General features: G+C 38.6%; 1 protein-coding gene across 1 annotated transcript in view; it reads right to left on the bottom strand.

Moving 5' to 3' along the window:
• Positions 1 to 15,709, bottom strand: part of TES (testis derived transcript (3 LIM domains)) — a 40,735-nt gene extending 25,026 nt beyond the window's left edge. The window contains exon 1 of the mRNA XM_008566828.1: positions 15,532 to 15,709. Within this exon, the coding sequence (XP_008565050.1) occupies positions 15,532 to 15,558 (27 nt within the window). The 5' untranslated portion in view covers positions 15,559 to 15,709. The remainder of the gene's footprint in view (positions 1 to 15,531) is intronic.
• Positions 15,710 to 15,881: the final 172 nt, after the last annotated feature.

Here is a 15,881-nt window from a genome sequence, read left to right as displayed (position 1 = left end):
AAAAAAAAAAAAAAAAAAAAAAAAAAAAAAAAAAAAAAAAAGAATCCTATGAGAGTCTGGGGTACTATTATTATACTCTTTATTTATTTATTTATTTTTATCCAGATGAAGAAACTAGAGCATGGAGTTTTTATTTAACTTGTCCAAAGTTAGTTGCATTCCAAAGTGCCTGTTCTTAACCACTAGTGCCTGAATATAGGTCATGACATGGAAAGACCCAGAGTTAAAAAAATAATAACAAAATAAATATTTAACAAATCAACTTAAAAATAGAAAGTAATAGAATTTTAAACTTAAGACCAAAGGATTACAGCTCAAGAACAGAATAACCAATTAAGAGTCTTTAGTTGTTAATACTGCTTATGCAGAAGCAAATAGGAATAAAACTCTTCACTGCAGACTCTAGGATTCACTTCCACATCCCTTCATCTTTTCAGTGTGGGAAGTATAAAGCCAGAAGCCCCACATGAATCTCTACAATGAAATCCACTGTGAGCCAAACAGTCTGAAACCTTTCTGTTCATACACAGTAGTAAATAATCGCATTCTGTTAGGAAAGAAAAGAAACCTTCAGCCTAAATATTTTATAATAAATTCAATTCTGGAGGTACTGGGGTCAATCTTCCTAGAACTTTAACAAAGTACATGACTCCGACACAATTTGCCCCTCCATTTCTTAAGACAGTACAAGTATTAGGTAATGACAGAGGGACCGTTACCAAGGCAATTTGGCTATGTTGGTCTGAGATGTAGTCAGGATGTAGCAGATTACCCAAGACACCTATATACCCTCAATAAAGATGGTAGCACATCTGAAGAAGAGCAGAATTAGATCCTGTTACCTTTCTAGGAACCCATAATTTTAATTTTGGTAGTGTTCAAGGGGTGCTTATCTATCAGCTTGCCTTAATTTTTTCCATTTAAATGTCTACTTAAATGTCTCTTAACCCAAATGGGCATATGAAAACAGAATTTTGCTCCTTCCTCATGAATACTAGTGCTACTGTATGACCCAACAAATGCATCATAAGTTGAAAATATCCTAGGTCAAAAATGCATTTAATACACCTAACCTACCAAACATCATAGCTTAGCCCAGCCTACCGTAAATGTGCTCAGAACACTTACGTTAGCCTATAGTTAGACAAAAATAATCCAACACAAAGCCTATTTTACAAAAAAGTGTTGAATATCTCCTGTAATCTATTGAATACCTTACTGCAAGTGAAAAACAGAATGACTGTATGTGTACTTGAAGTACATTTCCTATTGGATATGTATCACCTTTGTACCATCGTAAAGTCAAACAACGGTTAAGTTGGACCACCCTTAAGTCAGGGACAGTCTGTACTCTTGTTACCTTCAATTTGTTAGTTGTTCACTTAGGAAGGCCCAGGGAAAGGTCTTTCAGAAGACAAGGTAGAATATGATTTTTAGTCTCTAAACCTCACTCTCTTTCTCAATATATACATATATAAGTATATACAAACTTGTGTACGCACATACAAACACACTTATGTTATACAACACAGTCACAAACCTGATTATAAAATACCATATAAAACACCCGTCTTGATTAACAAGTAATTTCCAGAAATAAATTTAAAAGAAAATTTTCATAATTTTTATAACATGCCATAAGTCCTCCTCAAAGAACACAGAAAAAAAAATAAAAACGAAAAAAGATTTATATAAACTTTATTACATAGATCCATCTGGAGACAGAATTAAGTAAAAGAAAACAAATACACTACTTGTTTGTGATATCAGGATGCAAACTACCTGGTTCAAATTAGGTAGTATTTATAGTCAACAGTTCCTGCCTCCCAGTACTACTTGCATACTCAAGACCTAACGTATCCTCACTACATTATTAAGGGCAAATTAATTTAGGTCTTTTTTTTTTTTTAAAAGGTCTGCATTTATTTTAGGTAAGCAAACGATAAAAAGAAATGTATTCTATCTGATCAGTTTATGTTGGTTCCTCATAAACATTTTTCAAACTGACTACTACGAAATTATTTTTATACTATTGTGTAAAGGATGTCACTTGAAATGTTCACCAGTAGAATACCACTTCTGTGGACTCTGCTCATAAAAAGCCTCCCCCTGAATCTGTTACTTTGAGAAAGACAATGCAGCCTATAAAAATGTCACAATTAGGTTATGATTGCTGATGAAATTGCTTCTTAATTAGAATTGGCTGAACTCTGGCTCCACTGAAGGACTCTGCAATGGCATGTGCTTATACACAGCCCTCAAAGCCTCCTATTTATTAGCTATAAAAGGCATTTAAAAAACCTGATTCCAAAAGGCATCTGTAGGAATTCCTTAAGAGAATTTGGATCATGGCAAACATTCCTAATTTGGTCACTACCTCCACAGCTGGCTCTAAAGAGTGGCTCCCACAGATAGCTGCATTGAGACCTTTATTAAGATTCTTTTCCCCAAAACTTGAATATTGCCATTATTCTCGCCAGGCCTAAGATATAATATTATTTCTTCAGGAGGAATCCATTATAATACATGGAGGGAGGCCATAGGGAGAAAACTGTACTATTAAGTGATTATTGCCACTAATTTCCTAGCTAATTAGAGCACATGCAGGAAAAGAGGGTAGTACAGATGTGTTTTCACAGGCTGGAGAATGAAGGACAGTGGCTATTAGAGCCATTAGAAGAGGCTGCCCAGGGAAGCAGGAGAATCCAAGGGAACCTGAAGAATATATCCCAATGGAGAGAAGGCACAGAAAATGGAAAAACAGGTGCCAGAAGACAATCTTCTCATTTTCCACCTTTGCCCAGGATTGGCATTCGGGGGCATTTGGAACAAAAGCAAATCTTACAGCAGAGACAGGGGTCTTGGAAATTGGAAAAGGAGACGGAGAGATGCAGGAATCCTACTGCCAGATCCTTATGCTTGCTCATTTACTTATTGCCTAGACTTTTCACACCATCCCTTACTCTGGAAAAACTGAATTATGTTTACACACTATGCTCTGTAAACATAAGAGCCTTAAGTAATTTCTGACCCATCTTTTGATTTCTGATCTATTAGAGAAGTGGGTTGTATTATCGTACTTTTTGTTTTATATTTATACTATAGCACAAGGACTTCCCCACTAAAGGTACACACACATCATTTTAGATTTGTCTAGTGGTTAGGGGAATTAGATAAATTTCAAAACATGCATACGCCACCTATTTACAACTAGGATCAAATTTCATTTGCATGTTAATTTAATTTTCCTCAATCTTGATGAAACAACAAGCAAAGAAATAAAAATTACATTTTAGTGGATTGAAAAACAGCTCATTCTCAAGCCACCAATGATGTTAGAGAGGCTCCAGTGCACTGATTGTTTCATATGTGCAAAGGGCTATGAGTGTAATTTGGCCCAGGTGAGTCACAAGGCAGTCAAGATTCAAAGCATAGGAAAATAGACTCCCCTTCTTAATGGAAGGTGCTGCAAAGAATTGTGGCTATTTTTGCAATATACCACAGAAATTCTGAATAAGATTCTTTTTTTTTTCTTCCTTTTTGTCTTTTTAACTGACCGGTAACAGGATCGCAACCCTCGGTGTTGCACCCGTACTGGGGACCGGCAACGGGATCGCAACCCTCGGTGTTGCGCCCGCACTGCACTCAGCCAGTGAGCGGGAACCAGTCTCTACATGGGATCCGAACCCTCAGCAGGAGCGCCACCGCGCTCCCAAGCGGCACACTCTCCTGTGCGCCACCAGGCCAGCCCCTGAATAAGATTCTGACCAGGAAAATGTAAGAGTTCCCTATACCGGACCAGAATACCTGGTAGTGTTAAATCAGTCCTCCACATAGCAACCTGCACATGGTACGCACTCAAATGATTTCTGAAAATTCATAAATTTTAATCTTATAATAAAAAATTAAAATCAAAATCATTTGCAAATTAGTGAAAGAAAAATAATTAAATCCAACAACTTAACATACCCCACAGTTATTGAACTTTTAATGAATATTTCTTTGTGTCTGACAAAGTACCAAGTAGCAATAATTTACTGATAGCATGTCATCATAAAATTCTTGATGATATATTCAGGTGCCTGTTAAATGGTATGAAGATTTGTGTAGGATTTTCTTCTCTTTACACTGGATTTCTTGATGATGACATTTGTTTATTATCTATGTGAAGGCACCATACTTTGTGCTTTAAAATATTCATCTCAATTAACCTTCTACCCTTGTGAAATAGACAGCTGAAACCCATTTTCAGATGAGGATACTAAGAATTAGAGTAACTTCCCCAAATTCACTTAGCTAGTATGTGCCAGGGCCAAGAACTGAACCCAGGATTCTAAAGACGATATTCAACCTCAATGTAATTCTCGTTCTCCAAACATTTATTCATTGGTACTAAGGTCTAGCTAACTAAACAAAACTGTACAAATACACGTACACATTAATCACTAACACTGATCAAGTACTTGGTGTATGTCAGGCAACACAAGTGTGTACATGTATTACTTTAATCTCACAATAATCCAGTGAAGAGGTATCATCCATGTTTCACAGATTAGCTCCCTGAAGCCAAGGAGGCTAAGAAACTTGTCCAAGTTACTGGGAAGTATCAAAGCTGCAATTCAAACCTATGTCTGAAAAGGTAAAAGTCTGTGCTGCTTTCTTTAAACTCCTTGTGTTCCAGAGGAGTGGGCAACAGTGATCCACAGAACAATCCTATCCCTCTAGCTTAATTTCACCTGGTCCATAAGACAAGTACCAGCAAATAATAGCTCATTGTTTACCTGTGACATCTTAAAAAAAAAATGTGGAGTTAGCCATCAAAACCTGTCTTGCCTCTCTTTATTTAAATTCTGCCCATTTCTCTTCGAATAACTTTTTTACCACTGATAGAGTCTAACATGTAGCATCATTTGAATGTTAGTGGAATATATTTTCAATTTGTTGCAGTATTTAAAAGGTCAGATTTCATAACTCCCTTTAAAAAACTTAGGCAACTTGACATTTCCCAGGGAAACTAGTTCTACATTTCTTCATGCAACATGGAAGTCACATGACCTGGCAGGATTGAATTTGGAGAGGTCTGTGTCTCAAAGCTAAGAGACGAGTAACTAGATTTTAAAAAAGGACCCTCTAAAAATCAGGTAAGGAGTGCAGAAAAGTTAATTTTTCTTTACAGCTTTTTAGAAGGACCAAAGACTATCTTGATTTTTAGAAGGGCCAAAAACTATTGTGCTTTGAAATACTGTAGTCTGTGATACTATACAAAATATCATCTCAGAATAGTCTCTCGATACATGAAAGATCTTAAGAAAAGGATCCTCAAGTCCGGACATTCAACAATCCCACTATAGCACATGGGGAAGATTGAAGTAATAGTCCCAATTCTTTACTCCCATGTAACAGTATTAAACATCCACATCCTTGCTATAGCCTCATAGTTGCTAGATTGGACTTCTTTCCTTGACTTTGGGCTTGGACATGTGACTGCTCTAGCATATGAAGAAGCTTAAAAGGTGGGTGTGCCTTCTACTGCTCCAACCTTTTGCTTCAAATACTCACTAATCTAAGGATAAAAGACATGTAGCACCAGTGTGGTCCCAACCTGCAGCTTGGAGCCAAGCCTCGCCTGCATCAGCTAGATTCTAATGTGAAATTTCCTCCTCGTCTCAGCAGATGACACAATGCATTAAATAAGAATCAGATTTAGGGTAGAGGAGCAGGTCCTCAGCAGTGTGCTAAGGTCTTGCATTGTGTAATTCTAGGAAAATTACAAATTACTGCAGCTCATGTATGAACTTTGGCTTTATTTTAGAAGAGTCAAAACTGAAAATGTCAATGGTAGCAATGCCAAGCAAGGGTTTACTGGCTTCACAGCACGTACCCTCAGTTCATACTACATATTCTTCCTGGAGTGCCTTCTTTGCCTAATGAAACCTTATTTATTCCATAAGAGTTGTTTCCTCCATAAAATACTCCCAAATCACCCAATTAAAGTTAATTTTCTGCTCCTGAGACTCCAAAATAGTTGTCTGTATTGCTACTATTGCAGTGCTACTCAAAGTGTGGCAGTCTGTGAACTGTTAGTCACCAGTCTGTGATGAGACATAAAGAAACTGAGAATAAGTAATTAGGAATCATAAAGCACTTTGTCAGAGCAATTTTGTGTGTTGCATTTAAAATTGGACTTTGTCTTTTGTCTTAGTAACTCATTTTTATTGTTTTAAAAAATATCAGCCCACGATAATTTTTCTTACCAAAAAAAAAAGCTCCTCATCACAGAGAAATACTGTATTACATAGCACTTATGTCATTCTATCCAGCATTGTAGTTAATCTGCATATCTTGCCCACTAGTTTTTTCTTTCCTTCTTTTTTTAATCTACCAAAGCTGACATCAAAGTATTTTTGAAGGAAATAAGCTCAACAGATGATATTGATAGAAATGGAGTTTAGATTCTGAAGTCTTAAATTTAAATGGTACTTTTACTATTCTCTATGAAAAACCAAGGGAAACTTTTTGTTTGGCCTTCAGTTATTTTTTATGGCAGGCCAGTACCCCATAAAGGAAAAAACATATACTTTACCTTTACTTTGTGACTCATTCTGTCAAGGCTGTCATGATGTTATGCTCATATAAAAACAAAAATCCACCTAACATCTGCACGATCTTTTGCAATAAAACATGATATCACTTTATCATCAAACAAAGCAAGAGAAAGTTCACTGTGGCTACAGACATATTAATAGACTCTGCACGAAAGCATCTGTGCTCAGCTTTCAGCCCTCATTTTTGCTAGGCTCACTGTTCTTCAAAGAAAAAGCTGCATAATGAACACCCTGAAACCCCTTCTTAGAGTTTTTCACGGTGATCAGAATGTCCCTAGAATAAACGCAGGCTGAATCATTCATGGTTTGAGGATGATTCATCATTTTGGAGATTAAATATATTTATATAGTAGTGGCCTTGCTGTTATTTAGCAGATGAGACCAAGTAACCATCACTGGCTGGCTTCCCATAAAGCTCACTCCCTTCAAGCCTTGCTCAAACCCAAGCAGTGCCCCAATCTTAGAAACTAAAAATCAGAAAAATTGGCAATTCTAAACTATGTTCTTCTACTTTTTTGAATATCACCAAGATAAAACCAGTGATACCTAGAAAATTGTAGTCATGCACACCCATCTCTCTCTAATTCCCCATTATTTAAGTAGGAAGTTAGATAGATAAAGCATTTAGGGAAAAAATAGATGAAACCACTCTAAATTTTACAGTAGTTCTTTTATAGGAGTCAGAGATTGTAGTTATATAGTTGAAAAGCATAACCTCAAAATGCAATCCTCTAGTAACAGTGCTTGAAACAAACTGTGATACTGTACCTGAGCATTTACTCAAAACAGTTGAGAAGTTATCAATCACCAAGTTATTCTTTAAAATCTTGAAGATCCATGAGGTTTTTAATTTGAGTTGTCTTTTGTCTATTCTTTTTCTCAAAAAAGTTGATTTCATAATTCATAATTTATATAATTTCCCTGAACATTATCACCTTGTAAAAAGCAAAATAATTTCATGTATATACTTCATATTAACGATCTAATAAACACAATTTTTAAAATCACAATTTCAGTTAACATGGCAATCGTTATCAAACAAAAATTAGCAATGAATGCAAACAGGAAATCCAAGAATGACTCTTTTGTAAGGATTATGCAATTAGGAAGAAGACTCAGTTTGTGTACTTTATAGCTGTAAGGTTGTAATTATTATAGCCGTATCCATTTATGATCTTATTCACATTCTAATACATAAAAGCTGCTTTCTTATTTCTCTTCCATTTGCCATTACTTAAGATAAATGAAATAATTACAAAGTTTGCAAACCCAGGAACCAAGCCCAGGAATCACCACCAAAATTACCCATCATCTGTGTTAGAAATCTAGTGTACTGCTGACCTTTAAAGAGTTCACTGGTGGGCATAATCCCAGTTGTGCTTACTTTTTTTTTTTTTTTTTTTTGGTTTTTTTGTCTTTTTCCGTGTCCGGCAACGGATCGCAACCCTCAGTGTTGCCCCCGTACCGGACCGGGGACCGGCAACGGGATTGCAACCCTCGGTGTTGCTCCCGCGCCTCGCTCAGCCAGTGAGCGGGAACCGGTCTGTATGTGGGATCCGAACCCTCGGGCGGGAGCGCCGCCGCGCTTCCCAAGCGGCGCACTATCCAGTGCGCCACCGGGCCGGCCCCAAGTTGTGCTTACTTTTAATCATTTATTTTGTCATTTACTTTCAGCTCTATCATTCCTCACAAAGAATGTAAGTTCTGTATTACAAATGTTAAGTCGTACATCTTTTTTGTTCACTGCCATACTCACAAAGTCTAGAACTGTTCTTGGCACATTCGAAAGAAAGCAGTCACATCGTTTTTAAATGAATAGCCTTATTTTAGGAGAAATAACTTTTTTAAAAACTATAAAAGCGTCATTACTTTTCATTTTCTAATAATTAAATACAAAGGAAGGATACAGCATTCCTAGGATTATTGACCCATGCTACTAGAGTAGTTTATGTATGCCTTTCAAGCTTCGTACTATCGATTTAAATTAATAAAACTTAACCTAATGTCTTCAAATACCCCCACAAATATTATGAAGATAGACTAAGTACAAACAAGTTGAAGAATAGCTAGGATTTATGGAGAAAAATTATTCAGTTAAGTTTACAAGTTTTGCATAGAATTCACTGATGTATAACTAACATTTACACACTGTCATTTCATTAATATATATATATATACACACACACAAACACATACATATATATCTGCACATTTATTTATACATTCTTGGCTGGTGTGATTTTTAAGCACTGTGGAACATTATACTTTGTAGACTACTGATAATATTTTCCACAGTCAAAGGAGTCACAAGATTTAGAGAAAACCTAGAAATCATCTGGTTCCCCTATTGATTTTTACAGATATGGAAACTGAGATCCAAAGTGGCCAACATCACAAAAATTAGTAGACTCAGATCTACTAACTCTCAGCTCAGGGCAATTTCAATGATATACTGATAAGTGGAAGTGAGAAAGCCGGTGTACTACGGAAGATCTTTCCGTACACTAGATATTTACTTATACTGCCTACTTACCTTTCCTAATTTCTGAACACACTGTGGTGTTATGGTTTGTAAAAAACTTAAATTCAAATTAGCATGGGGCCAATTTGTACTCCTAATTCTAGTTCTCGGATAAAGAATATAGAAAGTAGCCTTATTGGGCCGGCCCGGTGGCGCACTGGATAGTGCGCCGCTTGGGAAGCGCGGCGGGTCCTGAGAGACAGAGTACCCACCTCTAAAGCAAAGTCGTGGATGTACCTTGCCCTCCCTTTACCCCTAGCCTTGCCAATGATTCTTGCAGCAAAAATAGCTTCAAGCAGCGAATCTAACTGCATTTGAGCATTCAGTTCCCCACATGCTTGCCTTGACTTCAATCAGGCTAAGATAAAAACCTCATTCTAATTTCTAATGGAAATAATCTCTGTGGTTCAGTACTTTTTACAATTGCAATCAATTGGTCTCACTATGCTTTTCTGGCTAATGACAGGAGCTTTTGAAACAAGTGCAAAGAAAGGAGGTTTTTAGTGACCTGTAATCTTTAAAATGCACCTCATTTTTAAAAAGTAAAATTAAATAAAGAATCCCTAAAAAAAAGTATGCAAGTTGTTAGGATGGATTAAAAGAGAGAGATTAGAAAGGAGGCAAAAAATGAATAAGGTAAAATTAAAGCCCTGTAGCAATTCCAGGCAGTATAAGAGAAATTACTGGAATTCTCCAAAAAAAAAAAAAAAGAAAGTAGCCTTATTTTACCAATTAATCATTCTCTTTTCACTAAAAAAGTCCCTCTTAAAAACCCTGTTGCACACTGATGGTCCATTATGTTAATTCAATGCTCATAATACTGGGTATCACCCTGGAGCTCCGTGAGAGCATCATAAAATTTATTTAGCTTCTCTATTCTTAGCTGTATGGTCTGCCATTCCAGTGGTGCTTTGAGCACTTTGCCACTAGGGGAAAGAGGTTTAGCCTATGCTTACTATCTGTTGGTTTTCTACCAACTGAGAAGTTCAGCATATTGAACAGACTCTTCTATAGCCCATCCATGAGTCTCCCTCTACAGTTCCCGATGCTACTAGTTGAACTCCCAAAATAGAGAGCCAAATGCAGGCTCACTATTGCTTAGCACCATGTCAAATAGCTAGAAAGCAGCATTACAACTGGCTCTGAGTAAAAGTTGGGAAGTTGGAAGCATTCTAGAAGATACAGTCCAGAATATTATTGGAGCCCATGTAATTTCTTTGCTTGTAAAAGTCTCCCAGAATGTCCTTTTTACAATACTTTTCACTTTTTTTAGACTGTCTCTGTACAAAGAGAGTCAATGACAACTTACACTAAAGGACATATAAATCATGAATAAAGTATAAATAAAACATAGAAAACCAGTAGGATGGTAATTTTATTAGAAACCACTTCCTTAAATATATTCCCTTTAAACAAGTGAAAATGTTGAAATGCACCTTATTTTATTTCTCTTTTTTATAACAGTTATTCCTTCAATATATATTTAGTGAACAAGTTGGGGGATATATGATTTGTAGCCTAGGTAACACAATAGAAGGAACATGGATTCTGCATATCATGGTTCACGCTCATAGTAAGGGTTTCAGATTATGCTATCTAAACCTATTTCGTCATCCTGAAAATGAAGCTAGGCTAAGGTCTATTTCATCAGATAGCTCTGAGCAGCAAACAAAATAACTATGCAAATATAATAGGTTATGAATTCAACTCTCAAGAAGCTTGCAATTTAGGTAAGAAGGTGAAACATACAAAGGTAACTATAATCTAGAGGTGGAAAATGATGAGTGTCCTAAGAGCTACAGATAGCATGTTTTGGGAATTCAGGAGAAAAGATTTTGCATCTAGGTGGTAACAAGGAGAAAAATTTCCTAGAGGAGGGTGCATTGTGAGGGGTTGGACCTTGAGGGATGGGTAACATTTAGTATTGTAGATGGAGTATGAGCACTGCATAAGCAGAGTCACGGGGTGAGGTGATGGTACAGAAGTAATAGCCAGTAGAGATAAAAATCCCTATTTCTACTTTACAGGATAGCCTAAAGGAACAATATCAATAGAAAACCTACTACAGTTTTATTCAATGTGATGTTCAGGGCAATTAAGAGAAAGGGATTTTTCATATCTAATCAATGTAATGCATCACATCATGGGTTAGAAGAGATAAAGCCCAGCTGAGAACCACTTTACTTTTCTTCTGCACTTGTCCTGAGAGACAGAGTACCCACCTCTAAAGCAAAGTCGTGGATGTACCTTGCCCTCCCTTTACCCCTAGCCTTGCCAATGATTCTTGCAGCAAAAATAGCTTCAAGCAGCGAATCTAACTGCATTTGAGCATTCAGTTCCCCACATGCTTGCCTTGACTTCAATCAGGCTAAGATAAAAACCTCATTCTAATTTCTAATGGAAATAATCTCTGTGGTTCAGTACTTTTTACAATTGCAATCAATTGGTCTCACTATGCTTTTCTGGCTAATGACAGGAGCTTTTGAAACAAGTGCAAAGAAAGGAGGTTTTTAGTGACCTGTAATCTTTAAAATGCACCTCATTTTTAAAAAGTAAAATTAAATAAAGAATCCCTAAAAAAAAGTATGCAAGTTGTTAGGATGGATTAAAAGAGAGAGATTAGAAAGGAGGCAAAAAATGAATAAGGTAAAATTAAAGCCCTGTAGCAATTCCAGGCAGTATAAGAGAAATTACTGGAATTCTCCTCCTCTCTTATGTTTTTAAAAGGAAAAAAAAAAGTGATTCTTATGAGACAGTAACACAGAAAAGAAAGAGGAAAACAGCAGGCTGTGGACCATGATTTACCACTCACACAAAGAGACACTGTTTCTGCTTCTCAAATACCATTGTTTTTTTCAAGCAGACTTGGACTCTACTTACACAAAGTCAATTACGATGAGAGACTTAAGACATAAGAAAGAGGTCTAGAGGAGTAACTCAAAGAAAGACAGAGTAAGGGCATAAAAGTCAAATTCTTTTCTAAAATATTATTAAAACAAAAACTCTGTGTAACCAAACACACTCCTACATCCTAGCAACAGGTTGCTTCAAACAAAACAAAAATATAGCAAAATCTAATTATAAAAATCCTTGTCTCTGTGATAGTGCATTTTAAGTGGTAATTAATCCAAACTTGTGCAAATGATGTAGACAAGTTCTCCTTCTATAAACCAAAAATCCTATAACAGTATCATCCACCTAGGCCATTGTGTAATAGAGACAATTCTCTTAATTATTTTACACAAAATATTAATGGAAAAAATAAGTAACATTTTTCATCTGCCAGGGGAAAATTCCTTGTGAAATCAACAACGTAAGGATTCTAGAAGGGAAAAAAATGCCATACATCTTAAAACAGAAGTCAAATTTAGTATTATTTAAATGGTGGTGTCTTTGTTCCAACTTCTAATCTGCTTTTCTCAAGACACATCCATGTTTTTCTCGTATACATGAGTCAAAAAAAGAGGAAACTTGAAAACTATCTAGTTACCAAAACAGTGTAAGCAGACTCTGCTGATAAATCAGAGATAATCTTGAACTGTTTTCTTAGGCGTGTTAGAAAACAATTTCTAAAGGAATAAAAATTTCCTTTTAAGACTATGGCTAAGCCTGTGATATATGTTCCTGGGATCTCCAAACTCTTCCATACTGGAAAACTTTTTGTCCAATCCACGGAACACCAAGTCTATCAAAGGTCCTACAAAGGCAGAGAGAGTGATGTGAGTGGTAGTCAAACTGGACATATCCTTGGTGTCTTTTTGTAGTTTCCAATTTACTTGTTGAGGACTCTGTTCTAAGAAACACCAGTGATGACAAGGTAGTGAAACAGGGATTTGTTAATGTCATGGGATTATCTGTAAAGCTTTAAAATTATGGAATCCATTTTTGTGGGGAGGAGAGGTGGAGAGGAGGAGGCTTACAGAGAAGGTTAAGATTCTTGGTTGAAAAGATAATCTTTTAAAGTACACGGGGGATGGAAGAGAAAAATTACACTATATCTCAAAGGCATTATTTGTTGAAACTCACATTTTGAAACTAAGGAAATTTTTTTTATAAATAATGTCTGGATTTTTCCCTTGCAAGCATATATAATTCTTAACTTTGGACTTTTTTTCCACAGAATTACTCCTTGTCTCAGTTTCAAAAACGCTTTGGATGTTGATCTTTCTCTTTTTTTCCTTTTAAATATATTTTATTTTTTAAAACAATTTTAGGGCCACAGCAAAATTGAGCAGAAAGTACAAAGTTCTCATATATCCCCTTTCCCTCAACACACACAGCTCTCCCCTCCAACATTCCACATAAAAGTGGTACATTTTTCACAAATGCGTTTTTTACAACTGATGAACCTACATTGACACATCTTATCCCCAAAGTCCATGGCTTACATTAGGGTTCTTTTGTGTGTGTGTGTGTGTGTGTGTGTGTGTGTGTGTGTGTGTGTGTGAGACCAATAGGGGGATCGCAACCCTCGGCACGGTGTTGTCTGCACCACGCTCAGCCAGTGAGAGCACCGCCATCCCTATATAGGATCCGAACCCGCGGCCTCGGCACTACCAGCGCTGAACTCTCCCTAGTGCGCCACAGGGCCGGCACTAGGGTTCATTCTTAGTGGTGTATATTCTACCCGTTTTGACAAATGTATGACATGTATATAGGGGGATCGCAACCCTCGGCACGGTGTTGTCTGCACCACGCTCAGCCAGTGAGAGCACCGCCATCCCTATATAGGATCCGAACCCGCGGCCTCGGCACTACCAGCGCTGAACTCTCCCTAGTGCGCCACAGGGCCGGCACTAGGGTTCATTCTTAGTGGTGTATATTCTACCCGTTTTGACAAATGTATGACATGTATCCACCACTATAATATCATACAGAGTAGGATCATTGCTCTAGAAATCCTCTGGGCTTCACCTATTCATCCCTCCCTCTTCCTAAACAATGTTGACTTTCACAAAGTAGTTTTCTAATCAACACTTGAAAGGACAAGACCCCTAAAATTTTAGACAAGTACTACATGAAACAGCTCTTACCCACTTGAAAACAAAATGAATGCAGTGTCCATCAACAGAAGGCTAACTAAACAAAACGCTTTCCTAATGGCAAGTAACAAAAGATATTAGTGTATTTAAAATAATAAAAAAGGAAAAAAAAAAAAAAAAACAAATGGAAAGAGAATTGAATGTGATCACGATACTCTTAGAATTTATGTTTTCCTCTTCTTGGATTTCTCTTTCAGTACTAGTTTTTGTCCTGACGGACGAAGGAACTATTTTCTCATTGCAAGTTTTTATTGGTCAAAAGCTACTTAACACTTTGCATTTGCATACATTTTCAAAGATTCAATTCTGGGCATAAATCAGAATGAACGTTCAAGTCAGGGATTTTGTCTTTGTAAGGTGAAATAATTACAAAATTGGGAACCATAAGTGGGCAAGAGAAGAAAATTAAGTTCTATTTTTGCCTTTCTCTCTGCAAATCTTCCTTCCCTGTTTGATAAGGTACAGCCAGCTTAAATTTACTGCAAAGTAAATATGGGCCAATTCCTGGAACGAGACCTTTCACACAGAACGTTACACTGGAATGTGCCATCAGTATTCCTTTTGAGTCACAGTCTGGTCCCCACCCATTTCTCCCAGGCCACGAGAGACTCCCCATAACCAGAGGACTCAGGTAGGGCCGTCGGTCCCGACGCCCTGGAGCACTCCGGCTGGAGCCGCCCCCCGGCTGAAGCACTGGTGACAATCGCCTCTTGGAGGTGGCTGACAAACAGGGAGAACGTTTTCTTTGAGAGGTAACTCCCTAAGAGGGAGGCAGTGCGTTGGCAGTCAAGTAAAGAATGATAGGAAAATTAAATAAAGAAATAAATAAATAAATAAATAAATAAATAAATAAATAAATAAATAAATAAATTCATCACTTTACAAGTTATCAGCCGCCGCGGGCGCGAAGGAAGTGCTTTAAATCAGCACTCACTTCAGAGAGCCCCGGGCGGCCGCGCTGGAAGGGCAGGAGGTCGGCGCTGTCAAAGCCACCCCGCTGCCCCCAAACCACACAGGCTTAACAAAGTTGGACGTCCCGAGACAGGAAGAGGGGTCACGGTCTCGTCCTAACTGCGTCCTTTCCTTCTGAGGAGGTACAGGCGCAGCTGAAACACCATAAGGAAAGTTTCAAACACTTCCAACCGTTGGGACGGGAGCAGACCGCGCCCGCTTTTGCGCCCGACGCTCCGTCGCGTCCGGGTTTCGGGAGTTAGCGGGGCCGCTGGGCACCTCCTCTACCCGACGGCGGGCACCAGGGCTCGGGGCACCGGAGACCGGGCGACCCTTGCGCCCCCGCCGCAGACTGCAGTCAGGACGCGGCGCCGCCCGCGCAGGTGAAGCGCCCGCCGCCCGCGCCCCCTACCTTCTTTATTTTGGCTTCCAGCTCCATGTCTGCGTGTCAGCGGGGCTCCCGCCTCCCGTCCGAGATCTCACGCCCAGGCTCGGCCGAACTCCGGCTCCCCTGCCGGCACCGGGGGCGGGGATCTGAGGGCACTCCGGCGCCGCCGCGGCAGCCTCGCGCCCGACGCCGTCGAACTTCCGCTGCCCAGTCTGCGGTAGTCGGCCTGAAGCGCAGACCCGGGAACAAAGAGGCCCAGGCAGCCAATGGCAGCCGGGCAGCGCCGGGCCGCCGCCAATCACCGGGCGCCGCACGCACCTTCGGGCCCGAGCGCGGCGCAGGCAAGGTGAGGGGCGGGGCCGCGTCCGGGGCGG

Source organism: Galeopterus variegatus, unplaced genomic scaffold (genome assembly GCF_000696425.1).
Source record: "Galeopterus variegatus unplaced genomic scaffold, G_variegatus-3.0.2 Scaffold270, whole genome shotgun sequence".
In the NCBI taxonomy this organism is placed as follows: domain Eukaryota; kingdom Metazoa; phylum Chordata; class Mammalia; order Dermoptera; family Cynocephalidae; genus Galeopterus; species Galeopterus variegatus.
Note: the sequence above shows the minus strand (reverse complement) of the source record. Positions and strands in the feature narration are given on the sequence as shown.